The sequence below is a fragment of the Galleria mellonella genome, unplaced genomic scaffold (genome assembly GCF_026898425.1).
Source record: "Galleria mellonella isolate WM207_F2 unplaced genomic scaffold, CSIRO_AGI_GalMel_v1 utg312, whole genome shotgun sequence".
Lineage (NCBI taxonomy): Eukaryota > Metazoa > Arthropoda > Insecta > Lepidoptera > Pyralidae > Galleria > Galleria mellonella.
This window is the reverse complement of record NW_026442074.1, coordinates 11,440,891-11,457,780: the sequence shown is the minus strand read 5'-3', so window position 1 is coordinate 11,457,780 and position 16,890 is coordinate 11,440,891. Positions and strand designations below refer to the sequence as shown.

At 40.7% G+C, this 16,890-nt stretch overlaps 1 protein-coding gene across 1 annotated transcript in view; it reads left to right on the top strand.

Moving 5' to 3' along the window:
* LOC113521076 (uncharacterized) overlaps window positions 1–16,890 on the top strand; it is a 98,552-nt gene that overhangs the window by 74,133 nt on the left and 7,529 nt on the right. Inside the window, exons 14-23 of the mRNA XM_052895909.1 lie at window positions 8,515–8,904; window positions 9,118–9,328; window positions 10,107–10,410; window positions 11,159–11,437; window positions 12,411–12,713; window positions 13,082–13,495; window positions 13,953–14,298; window positions 14,943–15,051; window positions 15,394–15,436; window positions 16,274–16,359. Coding sequence (XP_052751869.1) covers window positions 8,515–8,904; window positions 9,118–9,328; window positions 10,107–10,410; window positions 11,159–11,437; window positions 12,411–12,713; window positions 13,082–13,495; window positions 13,953–14,298; window positions 14,943–15,051; window positions 15,394–15,436; window positions 16,274–16,359 — 2,485 coding nt within the window. The remainder of the gene's footprint in view (window positions 1–8,514; window positions 8,905–9,117; window positions 9,329–10,106; window positions 10,411–11,158; window positions 11,438–12,410; window positions 12,714–13,081; window positions 13,496–13,952; window positions 14,299–14,942; window positions 15,052–15,393; window positions 15,437–16,273; window positions 16,360–16,890) is intronic.

The window sequence follows — 16,890 nt, the reverse complement described above, 5'->3', positions numbered from 1 at the left end:
TACGCCTGTAATTTCTAAGTTAGTATAGATAGGGATAGTTCAGTTCGACTGTTGTCATTGTTGTACATTTAAATGAGGGAGGAGACTTTGTACAAAAGTCGATTGCTTGGGTACCTCTGTTCCATTCGTGTTTCTACCGTGAAGCAGTTGTGTTTGCATGGCTGTGTTTCGGTTTGAAGCGTGGGATATGGCGTGAATTTACTGGGTACAGAGGAATAACACCTGAGTCCTCAGGAATGGTAATGCATGGGGAGTATCATAGGCGAAACAATATACTCTGTTATGTCCATGGTACTGCTTATGTCTATAGGCGACGAATACCACTTTCCATCAGGTGGGCCGTCAGCTTGTTTGCCATTCTAAGTTGTATAAAAAAAAATGTTCTATCAATTAAATTCCTTGTATCTAATATTCTTTTTTTTTTAACGACCACAGATAAAGGAGAAGCTTTCAATTAGATTGTATTATTTATTTATTTATACATTGATGCACAGTTTAATTGTATGTTCATTTGTCAGTGTTCTTTACCAGTCAACTATTTTTTTTTAATCTATATAATGAACTGAACTTAACAGATTTTATTCCACACTTGATGCCACTTTCTTCCTCTGAAATAGAAAATATGTATTTGTTTTATAATTAAATTTTGTATGAAAATTCATTAATAACGTTCTTGTCAAATCAGTAGTACCTATTGTACGCTAAAACAAAAATTGCATTAATAAATAAAAAAAACATTACTTCCAAATTTAAATTTTCTTCAGATTAGTAGCTATTGCGCGCCAAAACAAAAATTAATGCATAAAAGTTTTGATTCCAAATTCAAATTCTTTTATTATAAAAAGTAGTTATCTTTGAAAGGTAATTTTTTTTTTTCTAAACAATGTAATTGTTTGGATTGTAATGTATAGACCATAGATTAAGGGTACAATCAACGGTATTCTATAACGAATACAAACAGTGATAGTATTAATACTCCTATAACTATCAATAGCAGAATTTAGTAGTTCTATAAATAAAAATGTAATTTCTTGGCTCTTTCCGACATCACCTCGTCCGGGGGGCTATGGGATGTTTTGAATGGTTTATTATTCGAACGATTCTACCAGATCCATAAGTTATTTGCATGATAGTCTATCTCGGTCCTCCGGGGCACAGTTCTGCTCAATTGATTCTTTTTATTACAAGTATATTGTAGCAAATTTATACATATGTGTGACAAAGTCACAATAAAACACAGACTAAAATATGTGATTCGAAACAAGTGTAATAACTCATGTCTGGAAATGCAAATATTTAGGCTTTTTTTTGGTAGGTAACATAGAAGTGTTTTATATTTATACTTCTTCTAAATTCTAAATTTCCCACATAGGTTTCTCCAGTTTGAAATAAACATATTTTGTGTCTCCATGTAGGCCTTCCTCGATGTCTTACAGTACGTGTGATTCTCCGTTTTTCGCACTGCAGCCACGTATGATTGGTCCTTTTCATTGGAGAGTTTATGTCCATAAGTCACCTTGCTGGGCAAGTGGGTTGGAGACTGGAATTCTTGGAAGGATTTTTGAAAGGATTTTTAAAGGAGTTTAGGTAAAGGGATAGGAAGGATTTCACTACGTGGGGGGATAACAGCTTTGGTCTTCGGGGTCACATATTCGTATTTATCGGAAACACGAACCGAAGCCGAAGAATTTCAAATGTTCGGCAAAATGTTTGCGAATCGATAGTGAACATACTAATGAACTGTCAGTTTTCTCATATTGGGTTTGCTTGAAGAAATTTCTATTGGAGATAAGCTCGCCCTTGTGCACTATTATGTTTGTTTTTACATTTCAATAACCTTTTGTGTACAATAAAGAATAAAGAAAAGAAAGAACATATAAAAAAAATCTTTAACCTTACAAACCTGTGATTGGTTTCATAAATAAACAAATATATGAACAATAGTAGCAGAGAGTAATATAATTCATTAATTAGAGTGAGCGGTCTGTTCCACCCCGTAGCTTATTTAATATGCCGTATGTGGATACAGGTTAGTGCCGAGTTAACCCCTCGGATTATGTCGCTACAAAGGGTTTAGCTGCTGATCCGATGATGGCTATACTTTATATGTGTCAGAATGATAATGTGGAAGTATTTTAGCAATTAAGATAATGTAATTAAAATAACATTAACTATTTTCAAGTGCAATCACGTTTTTTTTAATACAACTTAGAATGGCAAACAGGCTGACGGCCCACCTGATGGAAAGTGGTTACCGTCGCCTATAGATATGAGCAGTACCATGGACGTAACAGAGTATACTGTTTTACCCATGATAGCCCTATGCGTTGCCATTCCTGAGGACTCAGATGTTATTCCTCTGTACCGTGTAAATTCACGCCATATCCTATATTTCTCTCAGTTAGTTGTCTAATGTCGTGAAGGTAATAAAGTATAGATGGCGCTGATTTTTATTTTTATACATAGACGATATCAACCAGATATATTGAGACATTTAATCTGCAAGATGCGGCCAGGGGGCTGTTTGCACGGCAAACACGCGACGCGGCAAGCTCGTTAAATCGTCACGCTCGACAGCACGCCGCTACGCAAACACGCCGCCTCTGTGACGAGTTTGATGGCGTTTGTAATAGATTTACACTAGTTTTACGAGATGAAAACCCAGTGTAAATATTGTCATACAAGTATTTAATACATTTAATATTTCCCTCAAAAAGACTGTTAAACGTTGTAACAAAAATTTAATTTTAAATTAAAAACTACGGTTTCTCGTCGTGCCTTCCAATCGAATTGTTTATAATTACTCCTCTCCATCCAAAGGTTGCCTGGAAGAGATCGCTCTTAGCGATAAGGTCGCCCATTGTTTTCTCACTGTGATTATTTCTTGTAATTGTTTGTATCTATAATAAGTTTACTATTGTAATCTTATGGAGGAAACAATAAAGAGTATCTATCTAAAAAAATAAATAATGATTTATTTGAAAATTGATCGCTATTCGTGATTGATGATAAAACTATACTTGATAAATAAATCCTTATTAATATTATAAATGTGAAAGTTTGTTCGTTTATTTATTTGTTACCTCCTGGCGTCTTAATGACATGAGCAATTGTCATAAAGTTGAGTAGTTTACTATACATCTAACCGTATCGAATAAAAAAAACATAGGCTACTGTTATCCCAGTTAAACAACATATTCCGATCATGCAGATGAAAAAATTGGTGAAAGCTAGTGACGTACTAACAATCAACACACACACACACACATTATATATATATATATATATATATATATATATATATATATATATATATATATATATATGTGTGTGTGTGTGTGTGTTGATTGTTTGTACGTCTGTTACTTAATCACACTTAAACGACTGAATAAATTTGGTACACAGACCATATACTGCAATGAACACACATGTGGTGCCTTTATCCTAATTTACGCGAGCAAAACCGCATGTTACAGCTACTATGTAGGTAATGTCGATCTGCGTGTGCGCCATTCCTACAGAATGTGTATTTAACGGAGGTCCCACGTTGGGCGCCATTATAACTGCTAATCTCTGAGGATGGATTTTCTCAATTCGTCTGCTCTTTTTGTGATGTTACACGGTGACATCGCCATCGCTAATTGTATATCCATTTTTAACCGACTTTAAAAAATGAGGAGATTATTAATCGGTTGATTTTTTATGTTTATTGCCTCATAACTCCGTCAGTTGTAAATCGATTTGCATTTTTTTTATATCTAAAACGATATACTTTTAGATTTGTCTTAATAAAAATTTTATCAAAGTCGATTTACTAATTTCATTTATAAATCAAAATAACCGATTTTATTACGGTTTCAGTCTATTTTTTAGTTTTGTGATTCAAATTTTTTTTTAAATATACTGCACTTGACGATAATATATATATTCTTTATTGCACTTAAACAATATATGCGACGATTAGTTTAACAACTTGTTAGCAGGGGGCAGGAGGGCTTGTCTCTGAAAGAGATCTCTTCCGGCCAACCCAGTGTAGTTAGAGAGAAAATAATTTAATTTGGGTAATCCAGTGCAGGAAAGGTACCGGTGAAAATATATCCATGCGTGCAATTAATATGACTAGTTTAAATTATAAATTATGTATCCAACATTATAGGGTCCGGGCCCCGCACTGGGCGCCAGTCCAAAATGTGTGCTCATCATAAAATCATGCCGCGTTTAATCACAACTCGAGCGAGCGTAGCGCACCGGATCCAATTAGTTCTTGTTCAAATATCTGTAATTGGAGAGATTAATCGACAGTGGTCCACCTAGAATTATACCAAATGGAAGCGCTCTACATATAAACATTCGTGTTTCTACCGTGAAGCAGTTGTGTCTGCATGGCTGTGTTTCTACCGTGAAGCAGTTGTGTCTGCATGGCTGTGTTTCGGTTTGAATTTTTTTTTTGTACAACTTATAATGGCAAACAAGCTGACGGCCCACCTGATGGAAAGTGGTAACTGTCGCCTAGAGACATGTATACTGTTTCGCCCATGATACCCCCCATGCGTTGCCATTCCTGTGGACTCAGGTGTTATTTCTCTGTACCTAGTAAATTCACGCCATATCCCACCCTTCAAAGCGAAACACAGCCATGCAAACACAACTGTTTCACGGTTGAAACACGAATGGGACAGAGGCACCCAAGCAATCGACTTTTGTACAAAGTCTCCCTCTGGTGGTGATGGTGGTGGTGGGATATGGCGTGAATTTACTGGCTACAGAGGAATAACACCTCAGGAATGGCAACGCATGGTGGGTATCATGGGCGAAACAGTATACTCTGTTATGTCCATGGTACTGCTCATGTCTATAGGCGACGGTTACCACTTTCCATCAAGTGGGCCGTCAGCTTGTTTGTCATTCTAAGTTGTAGAAAAAAAAAAACATTTTTTCGGTATAAAAATAAATTCTCTTCCACTCAGTAGATATATCGGTGTCATGGTACGAATGACGTAGAATCTGTAAGGCAAACGTCTGCGGTTTGCACAGAGAGCGCGCTAATTAGTACCGACTGGGACGGGCTTGGGAAGGTTGAGGATCATAGCGCCCCGTCGCCTTGTAACCTAAGAACAAGGAATTACATAGAAGGAATGATAAAATAAAAACTGTAAATCATATGATTGTCTCCTTTCTTCTTATGCAAATATAATTAGTAAAAAGGGGGCAAAAGATACACCATCAGTTGCTTTTTTTGTCAATTCATAGCATCTTAGTGTATAGAAAATGTTATACGTCCGTATAACCCTACCTAATTCAGATACAACCTGCTTGCATACTTTCTACATAAACCGTGTCGAATATATAATCTAGTAATGTAAAATTTGTTATTGACAAATAATTGACATATCAAACATTTTCTATACACTAATCTGCTGTGAATTGACAAGAATAGCAACTGATGGTGTATCTTTCGTTCTCTTTTTACCAATTATATTTGCATAAGAAGAAGGGAAGTAACTGTATGATTTATAGTTTTTATTTTATCATTTCTTCTTTGTAATTCCTTGTTCTTAAGTTGTAACAAATTTTTTTAATTTAATGTAACCGCAGTCAAGCTTTGGAGATATTTTAAGAGGAACGCTGCTGCCCATCCCTCGCCTTCTCTTAATTATCACTTACGGCACCCATGGGAAAGGATGGGGTGGCCTATTCTATACCGGAACTACACGGAAAATAGCATGTGTTACTAACTGATATTGTAGCTTTCTATAGATGAAAGAATTTTTAAAATCGCTTGAGTAGTTTTTGAGTTTATCCGTTACAAACAAAATGAACAGTACAGATAAAATTAATAAGGTTATTGGAAGCAGTGATTTATGTTAAGCAAACGTTAGGTGGGAATGTATATTTGCCCCGTTTTGCTATTCGTATATCCTGAATTATTCCATCCCGTTGTGCATAACTTGTCTAAAAGTTACCCCCGCTTACCAAGAGTTAGGACTGACTAACTGACAGCGCACAATGCCAACGCTAAATTGACCGTTAATTGTTGGCTTGAATCTGGAATGGCTGCATTTCCGTGTTTGTATGTTGCCCAACTTGTAGTTCTTTTGTTAGCATATTTTTTAAGCGATTCAAATATACTATAGATTACTCTCACAACTTCGAATGTGGATTCGTCAAAGATCCTGTGACATACAAAACCAAAGATGGATACAGGCTACTGATTGCAGGCAATCAAAATTGGCCGTACTTATGTTGAATCAACGACTGTCAAAACGTTTATTACATCTAGACAGAAAAAACCTCAAAACAATGATAGGGACAATAACGGGTCATTGTCCATTAAACAAACATCTATACACAATAGGAGCCACAGACAGCCCTCTATGTCGAGGCTGTTTCGACGCCGAAGAAACGGCTGCTCACGTAATCCTGGAATGTGAGGCTGTGGCCCATCAACGTTTAGAAATCCTCGGAACAGTGAGGTCGCTCCGTGAGGCCTGTGAAGAACCCAGGAAGCTTCTGCGCTTCTGGACGGAGCTAGGTCGGCTGCACTAGCCACGACTCATATGCACAATGGCCCAAATGAGAGGCTAAGTGTGGAAAATGGAGTCCTTTTCATATTCACATTCAAATATACTACAGACTAATACTTGGCAAGTCCTCTCGACATAGAATAGGCCACCCCTTCCTTTCCTGTGGGTGTCATAAGAGGCGGCTAAGGATATTCTTAAAACACCTCCAAAGCCTAACTGCAGTTACCAATCCGCCTCTAAATCGTGGCAATTACGGGCAAAACCCCCCAAGGGAGAAGCTTATGATCAACAATGGATAGTTACTTAATTGCAAGCTGATATGATGGTGATGAATAGGTACTTATGCGAGGGTGTCACCATCTGGTATCAAGTGTTTTAGGCCACCATCATTATACGAATGACTAGTGACTATAATAAATGTGAATCAGAGTTTACATTACCTATTGACGCCGTTTGTTTTTTATTTTGCGCAAATTCTAGTGGCTATTAAATTACTATTGAAGTGTATAATTATGTATTATTTTAGCTGTTTGTTTGCTTTAAATTAATTAATTAATTAATTACCTCATAAATTAATCCAGAATAAATCTAGATATTTCGTATAAATAATGCATCGGGCAGCCATCGCTCTCGAAACAATTCGACTAATCCGCTTTGCGATCGCGCCCACCCGCTGAATATTGCAGCACCTTGTCTGGCGCGGTTGCTCGCCGTTGATTTACCCCGTGCCGTGTACCCTACTTAGTATGCACCGTGTTTGCGTGTACATCTCATTATATGGGTCGGTTCACTGTCAATATGGTGATATCAATTAAGGTATTTAAGATCATTCTCCAAGAAGATCCTGACCCATTATAAAAGGCGGTTACGTAGTCTCAGACATGTCTTTGCGTAGCCTCGTTTGCATCTTGAGTTTGCGGTCCCAGAAAGACAATTCTGGGCAGGCATGGTACACCGGGATCAGGCAGCTGGTTTGGCCTGAAATATATTCCTGGTAAAATAGTAAATGCTGCGTAATAATAATTGTCAAAGGGTTTTTTTTTTAACCATAACTAACGCTGGTGTATCCCTCTTGGTTCTCTTGAAAACTGCTTGCGATATCCTAGTAAGTAAAAGAAGATGGAGACATATTTTTATTGCTTTATTATATATTTACTACCTATTGCCTGCTGTGTGCATAAAAACTAATTAAATAGACAAATTCTGGATGTCGTATCAAGATGGTACATGCACCTGATTTTAAATTAAACCCCGTTGTGTTTCGGGAACATAGCTGTTAACTTTATCCAATTTGGTGGAGTAGTTTTTGCGTGATGGCTGAACAAAAATATAGCCAGGCACAAAATGAAGATCCCCCTCCCCTCATATCAACTTTTCTTAAATACTTTCCATGTATAGACATTGTCTAGTTAAAATGTTCTTATAAGAATATTAATGAATAAGATAAAGTTGTATTGCATTGTATTCCCATGAGACAAGACAAATTTTGATGTGATAATTTTCTTTTTTTTTTCTATAATCTATTATAATTTAAAACATTGTGATATAGGAGACTATAATAATGGAACTTCACTAATATTTACTCATATATTAAAAGATTTGCCCGCCATTTATGGTACAAATATGTACCATAAATGACGTTAATGTACCATCTGTAATACACATATTTGAACAAATAATTTATTAGAATTACGAAAGAGATTTATCGAGCAAGAATGAATGGAGATGTCGGTAGGGGCCGCCCTAAACGGACGTATGTCGACCAAATAGGTCGTGCTGAAGAAGGGCCAAATTAAAAGTACCCGTAACCGGCGAGCGTGTATGACAAGATTGATGAATGTGGAAGAAGCGAAAGAGGTTTGTTTGAATCGAAGCATTTGGCGTTCCATTGTTTCTGCCTACCCTAATGGGAGACAGGCGTGACAGATATGTATGTATATATGTATGTATAATTTATTATTACTATAACAGCTGTGATCATTGTCAACAGCGCTAATAGAGCGGGTGGGTACCCCCTCCAGCGTGACGACGAGTGGCACTACGACGATCACGAGCGTGGCGAGCGTTGTGAGCGGTGCCAGCGGTCCGAGCGGTCCGAGCGGTCCGAGCGGTCCTAGCGCTAGCTGCGCGGTGTGCGGCTCGGCGGGCGCCACGCGGACCGTGTCCCGGTCCCGCGCGGTGCACTACGGCCTGAAGGAGGAAGCGGTCGGGTCCCGGGTGTGCGAACCCTGCCACTGCCGCTGCGTACGGTCGCGGTACACGCGCTGCCCGGTGCCCACGTGTCCCGGCCCGCGGGTTCGAGCCAAGAGGTTACGACACCTGCCACCGCGGTGGCATGATCTCGCGCTCGACCTCAAGAGGCCACTAATGGATGAGTTTCGTGAGTCGTTATTTTATTTTTTAATTTTACATAATACTTCATGATGTGCCCATCGACCTCATGTGTCTATAGGACACAGTTACCACTTTCCATCAGGTGGGCCGTCAGCTTGTATATTATTCTAAGTTGCATAAAAAAAAAGTTAAAAATGGCTATTATTATTTTTTACTTTGTATGCTATTGTTTTCATAACATTACCTTAATCTTTTGCAGAAATACCAAGCGATCTCAGCAAGTGTTGTTTGGCGTGCTTCAAAAGGATCACGAGACGACTAGAGTCGACGGGCGAGGCGACAGAGCCCTCGGAGGAGGAGGTGTCCCGGCTCAGGAGTTTACTCCGGGAGCACGGAACCGCCTGGGAGAGGATAGCGCCGCTCTTCGGTAGAACGCCGGCAAGTTTGAAGGCGTTCTACTTCACGTATAGGTTAGTACTGGAACATTACAGGAAACTGTTGAAGATGACAATCATTATGTAGTTAAATTAAGTGTCTTTTTAAAAAAAAAATAAAAGTTGAAAAAAAAAAATTGTGCATCATTGTTGTAATCAGTCGTTAATTCTCTACTGCTGAATATAGTCTCCATCATAAGGAGAGTCTTGGCAATAGTTGCCACGCTTGGTGTTGGCAACCGCAGTTTTTGGTGATGTTTTAAGATGGACGCTACAGTCCGTACCTTCAGCGTGAACTACGTTTTAAAATTTGTGTTACGAATATTATATTAGGTATATCGAGGATTTTTTTGTAAAGAAATATCGTATCCGGCTCGAAGGACCATGCTCGTATTCTATATTTCTATTACGAAACCGATCATAGTAAATGATTCAACTACTATACTGATTTTTATCACAGGGTTTATTGTTTTCAAAATAACAAATACGATACGAGACGATATACGTTTAACTAGTTCAGAATTTTGTTTAGGAAAGATAGAGGGCGAGGGCACCATTGCCACTATAATAAATTTTGATCTGTGTTTGGTTGCCAACATTGGTATAATACGTATTAAAAAAAAAAGTAGCTCATGATACTTGTTGTACAATAAAGAATAAGAATGCCTAGTCGATGCTCTAACGTAAAATTTTTATAATTTATTCTATTCTAGAAAGTCAATCGAAAACGAATTTCGAATATCGACAATCTCATCCTTTTCGACGTCTACAACGATCGCGGGGGCTTACTTGTAACAAAGGCTAAACTTTACAGAAAAAAGTACCAGCTGGAGGCGGCGGTGGCGGAGCGCGCGTGTTCGCCGCCGGCCGGGAGTGCTGGGGGTGCTGGTGGTGCGGGGAGCGCGGGCGGTGGTGGCGGTGCACGCAGCACGTCCGAGTCGAGCGCGCTGAGCTCGGGCGACACGGACACGTGCAGCGGCGAGTCGCTGCCGCGCGCGCCGCCGCTGCCCGCGCGCCGCCCGCGCCCGCCGCCCGCGCCGCGCCCGCGCCGCGCCCGCCGCGACTACGACTCCTCCGCCACCGAGACCGCCGACGAGGAGAACGAGCCCAGCACCAAGGTACGCGCGCGCACGCGCACGCGCACGCACGCACACTAACAAAAGGAAAAATAATCAAATTGTATTTTTCTCAAACATGCTTGGAAATGTGATCATTATTTTGACAATTTTCTTGGAGATAAATCAAACTTGCCGCACTGTCCAGATACATGTGGACAGCGGCCGGCTGTATATTGTATGAAAATCCATATCTATCGTATTTTCCGGCCAGATAAATTACTATGTAAACTCATATCTGTCCTGTAGTTTAAAAATGAAAGGACCTTTTACTTCGAAACATGGGGCTACCAAGGAGGTAACTATGTATTAGTTCATATATAAGAACATCTATGTATTTTGATTACGATTACTATATATTGGCTCAATAACGAATATGTTAAATATATATCTATAAAATATCGAAATGAAGAATTTAATTGAAATGGTTTTTTTTATACAACTTAAAATGGCAAACAAGCTGACGGCCCACCTGATGGAAAGTGGCAACCGTCGCCTATAGACATGAGCAGTACCATGGACATAACAGAGTATACTGTTTCGCCCATGATACCCCTCATGCGTTGTCATCCCCGAGGACTCAGGTGTTATTCCTCTGTACCCAGTAAATTCACGCCATATCCTACCCTTCAAACCGAAATATAGATATCAGACCTGTATGTGCGATTTCTGAATATATAGATATTAGTAAGTTACTGATATCTATATTTCATATATCTACTTATATTATAAAAAATATGGTTATTTCCAGATCCTACCTCCAACAACGATACCGGTACCGGCATCATCGTGTCCGAGCACGACGCAAGCACCATCATCCACCAGCATGACGGGCGTCACGAGCGTGGCCAGCTCGGCCGCCGTTACTGTCACGGGGTCCGCTGCAGTTACCGTCGCGAGCTCGGCTGCAACACGCAACGGGCCCGCGCAGCAGCTGTCGGTCCGAGACCTGGTGCTCAACATGATAGAGATCAGCGTCGCCAAGCCCCCGCAGCCCGTACCACCCGCAATCAAGCCACAGCAAATCAAGGTACTTATAATTTTAGCTCTTTATTAGAGCTAGGGTCGCCGTGTAAGGCCCGGCATAGAATGAACCATTTTTTTCTTTCCCGTTGATGTCATAAGAGGCGACTAAGGGAGCTTATGGTGGAGGGATAAGCAGCAGCATCCTTCTTAAAACATCTGTAAAAGCCTAACTGCGGTTGCTAACCCTCCTGCCAAGTGTGACAATTACTGGCAAAACTCCCCTTATGGAGAAGGTTTATGTTCAGCAGTGGACAGTTAACGGCTAAAATAATAATAACAATAAAGAACTAGAGAAGATAAAGAAGAGATTGTAATGACTCTATTGCTAGCAATATACCCTGTCAGATCAACTTGATAAATACTCCACGATGAGTTGACGGACATGACTTGATCCTCACCTGTCATCCCTCACTAGTGCCCTGACAGTGTATACCGACAACGCAGATGGGGTTACCATTCCATTTTCCTCTCCAAAAATAATCAATAATTCCATATTAAACCAATATTCGGTCGTCAATCCGCGAGCCAATGCCAATACATACTGACGTAAACATCAGTCAGATCTTCTGTCGATAAGGAATTGGCATGTTTTCTTGATCCTCATGATATATCTTCATGATACCATTTCATCCATATGATACACCACCGGTGAACAGTCCCTGTAGACTGCTATTTTAGCAGTTGATATTTAGCCGAGCTTAAAATGGGCATGGTTAAACCACTTTGTCAATAGAGGAGATGAACAATGGATCAAAACAATATCGGAGAGATTGTCGTGACAGACAGAGACGAAATATAATCAGTAGACCACTAATCCGATGGTTGGATAATATGGATAGTAGGGAAGTAGTGGACGAGGATAGCACAGGGACCGCGACAAAAGCGAGTCATCCTGCAGTAGGTGGATGCGAGCTGATCATATATATACATCTAATTCCAATATTAGATAGAGATTGATCGTTATGTTTGTTTTTCAGTCAACACCAACAGGGACGGGTCGTGATGGTCGGGAGACGCTAGCTACTCTGAGCGTGGTCAGCAGCACGCACAGCGCGCGAAGTTCCCCGCGATCCCCGCATCGCCCCGCCACTATTACGCCGCTACAACATCAACCGCATCAACATCAGCCCCAGCACCAGCAACATACGCAGAAGGACGGTGTGGTGGTGCTGCATATAGAGCCCCGAGTCGAGCCGCGAGCCGAACGCGCCGAGCCTCTGCTGGACCTCAGCGTGAAACGACCGCGGCACGATCTCAATTTCCCTCACCCTCAAAAACCGGTAAAGTATTTGAGAAATTTCCCCAGTACCTTATTAATTTTCGATTCAACTCGAAGGATTAGACTTAGTTTGAGTAAGGAATGAATGGAGACTTTAAGTATAAATTTATCTTGTTGAAGTATATATATATAACTTGCATGTTAGTAACTAAAAAAAATCGTACCTTATTACTTTTAAATCCGGCTCGAAGGATCAAAGTCATAGGAAAAATTGACTAGAGAAATTTAAATAATCAACCAAAATTTAAATTAAGTGTGATAGAGTAATGAATGAAAATATAAATATATTTATACACTTTCTCATTTATTATAGTAGTAAGAATATGATAATGAACGAATAAAGGAGCAATGACCATTCTCTCTGATCAGACATATCGCACATCGCCGGGTGACTACCCGTCGTACCGGGCGCAGGCGGCCCCGGGTGGTGCCGGGGGAGGAACGGTGGCCGGGGCGGGGGCGGGGACGGGGACAGCGGACCGTAAGCCACAAGCGGGGACTGGCCCTAAGGGCTCCATCACGTTGGGCACGCCGTTACCCATGGAGGCGCGGTACGAGCCGCTCAGGACGCCCGAGCCCAAACCCGGCTCCATCACGGCCGGCACGCCCGTGCACGGCCACCCCCAGCACCAGCAGCACCCCCAACACCAACAACATTCGCAGCACCAACAACATCAGCAGCATCAGCACGCGGACAAGAGGAACTTCGACTACTACAAGCGGCGGAGTCCCGCGAGTGGGTACTACACCACCCGGCCGCACTCGCCGTCTTCGTTTTCACCGGTAATCTATTTATCTACTTTTTAAAGCTTCGTCGTATTAACGATCGTTTAAATATCTCTTAAAGCGAATAGTCAACAGACCGTTCGCTAACTGCGTTCCTTACATAAGAATAATACATAAAAAGCGACGCTGCCGACCTTTCGCCAGTGGAAGATCTGTTGATGATCACAAAGGCGTTGAATTCGAGCGTTCTGTAGCTTTATGTTGACGTAATTCCTGATTTTTGATGTAGTGTGACTAGAAGTAAATTTATGCACCTCGATATATTGGAATCTCGTCGCGGATGATCGGCGACCGGAGATCAGATTAATTTGAAATTTCTATGTACCTGTTTGTGAGTAATGCGTGAGGGCAGAGGCCCCTGGGGCTGAGTGGCTTCCGGGCCACCTTCGTTTAGAGACGAAAGTCGTACTGAGTAGCGAGGCCGTGGAGGCTGACAGCGACGCTTCCTTGGCAGCAGCAGACGGCGCCGTACTCGCGCAGCCCGTACGGGCTGGAGCAGCGGCAGATCATCATGGCGGACTTCATCACGTCGCAGCAGATGCACGGCGGCGCGCGGCGCGCGGGCGAGCGCGCGGCGGCGCCCGAGCGGCCCGCGTCGCCGCACGTGGCGCGGGGCACGTGCCGCGACCGCGAGCCCGTCTCCGTCATCCAGCGCCACACGCCGCACGCGCAGCACCAGCAGCACCAACAGCAGCAGCAGCAGCACCAGCAGCAACAGCAGCACCAGCAGCACCAGCAGCACCAGCAGCACCAGCACGCGCAGCACGTCTACTCGCAGCAGCACCCGCATCCGCCGCCAGGTACCTACTGCTTCTGTTGTCTATGGCCGCGACATACTTTTATTTTATAGTAATAAAATTAGTACAGTGGATATTGTTATTATTTGACAATTAAGTAAGTTATCTCAATAAATATAATACATTACTGCAGCGGCCAGCAACTGAGGCATTGAAGGACGAACGTGCAAATGTGGGCCGAGGCGTAGCCGAGGCACACATACGTGAGTCCATTAATGCCTAGTTGTGGTCAAGGCGTGTATAGTACTTTTCTCAAACAATGCGCATGTATTTGGCCAGTACGGCAATTTTGATTTATCTCTAAGAAGATTGTCAAAATAATGCTCACATTTCCAAGCATGTTTGAGTAAAATAAATTTACTTCGTCCTCTATTATACTATTTTGTTTAATTCCGCTACCATTACTATGCGTGCGATTGCCAACATTCGATGATTGATTACTATTATTACCAGTACTTCTCATAGTCTCCACTATTCCAGTAGTAGTAGTTAATTTTGTTTAATTTGTCAAGATAGCTTATTTGCTTTCATCCTCACTTATCTATTTCATCTCTCACTCGCCAGCGTATAACTGATAACGCGAGGTTACTGCTCCATTTTCACCCATTATAAAAAAGAATGATGATGTGATGAATCATGTTGTGCAGGTCACGAGGCGTTCACGTCGCTAGTGAACGTGGCGTCGGCTGCGACTGCGCTGCCGGTGCCGCGTGATGCACCCGAACACAAGACAGACCACAAACACCACGACGTACGGTATGTTGTCCATTGCATATCATTATAATTATCTCCTACCAACCAAACTATAAAAGTTAACTTTAAAATACTAATATATGTGATTCGGTAAACGTACTCCTACCGCCACCTTTCGAGTATTTTTTTCTTATCATAATCAAAATTGATTTTATCTATCTTTGTTGTTGAATAAAACAGTACACAATTCTAAAACTTCACTAAAATTAATTGAGCTATTTTGAATATAGCAATGAACGAAAATACTAAAAATAATCCGGCTCGAAGGATCAATTTAAAAAAGTTGTTACAAAACAGTACTCTAATCGTTTAGATTTTACTAAAAAATGTTTTAATATATTTTAGGTTAGCAATATCGAAATTCCATCAACAGCAAATGCAGTATCAAGTAAGTACTTTGAGAAATATCATTTATTTAATGTACCTATTATAAAATACTATCACTACGCATGGCTAATATCCGTACCGCTCCGATACCTATATATTGGGTCCTCTGAACATTAATAGCGGGAATAATGACATCACCCTTTTCGTTGATATCGCCTATATCTATATTCATTAGTTATCGGGTTTCTATATTACATATCTATATTATAAGAAGGTGAAAAGGTAAAACCAGTATTTGATATATCCGTTGTTATAACTATATATTGTAACTATATATAGATATTGCTGTATATTACTTTTAATTATCACTGTAGTCCTTCTCAGGCTAGATAGTGCCCAGGACTTCTCTGCTCGCATACATTTCTTTCTGTATGAACTTTTATCACTCATACATACATTCCAGTTTCTGAAACTTCACCCTCCCCCTAAACACCATATGATATTGATTGCTATAGATCAATCTAAGTTACCTTTTTATTTTATACAACTTAGAATGGCAAACAAGGTGACGGCCCACCTGATGGAAAGTGGTAACCGTCGCCTATAGACATGAGCAGTACCATGGACATAACAGAGTATACTGTTTCGCCCATGATAACCCCCATACGTTGCCATTCCTGAGGACTCAGGTATTATTCCTCTGTACCCAGTTAATTCACGCCATATTCCACCCTTCAAATCGAAACGCAGCCATGCAAACACAACTGCTTCGTTGAAACACGAATGAGACAGAGGTACCCAAGCAATCGACTTTTGTACAAAGTCTCCCTCTGGTAAAACCTATTCTAATATATAATATATATAGATATATGTACATTATATTTATGTTTTTCAACAGATGATAGAAAGAGACAGAAGAGCACAGCAGCAGGCACAGTTCCTCTCGGAACGTGATAGACAAATCGTCATGCAGAATAGAGAAAGGTATAGTCCATTTTCGTCACAGATTGTACTCAATAATGAAAGTCTAAGAATAGTGTTTGATCGTGGGCACACGTGGTGGCTCTGTAGATGGCTCAGTAGATGAAACTCGAAAATAGTGTTCGGTCGAGCACTAGCAACCGCAAGTCGCAACTATTAGTTCTGTCGATCGTGGCAAGGCAAACAATATAATGTTTTGCTAATCTAGTGGAAGATGCTCACACGCAATGTTCACGCTAATATAAATAAATAGTTGCTGAGAATAATTTTCAGTTTTATGTTTCCCCTCTTAATAAAATAAGAAATACACTACAATACTACACAATTGTGTACTGAACTATGTTGTTTCATTTGTGATTTCAAGAAGTTATGTAATTGGTAGATCGCACAGGGTTTCGTCAGTAAACAGTAGGTCTTGTTGTTGACTCTCCTAGTTGGTAAATATAAATAAATAAAACAATGTATACTTAACCCTTCTTTGCATACTGGTGGAAATTTCCATCATAACATTGAATGCCCAAAAATTATATAAAA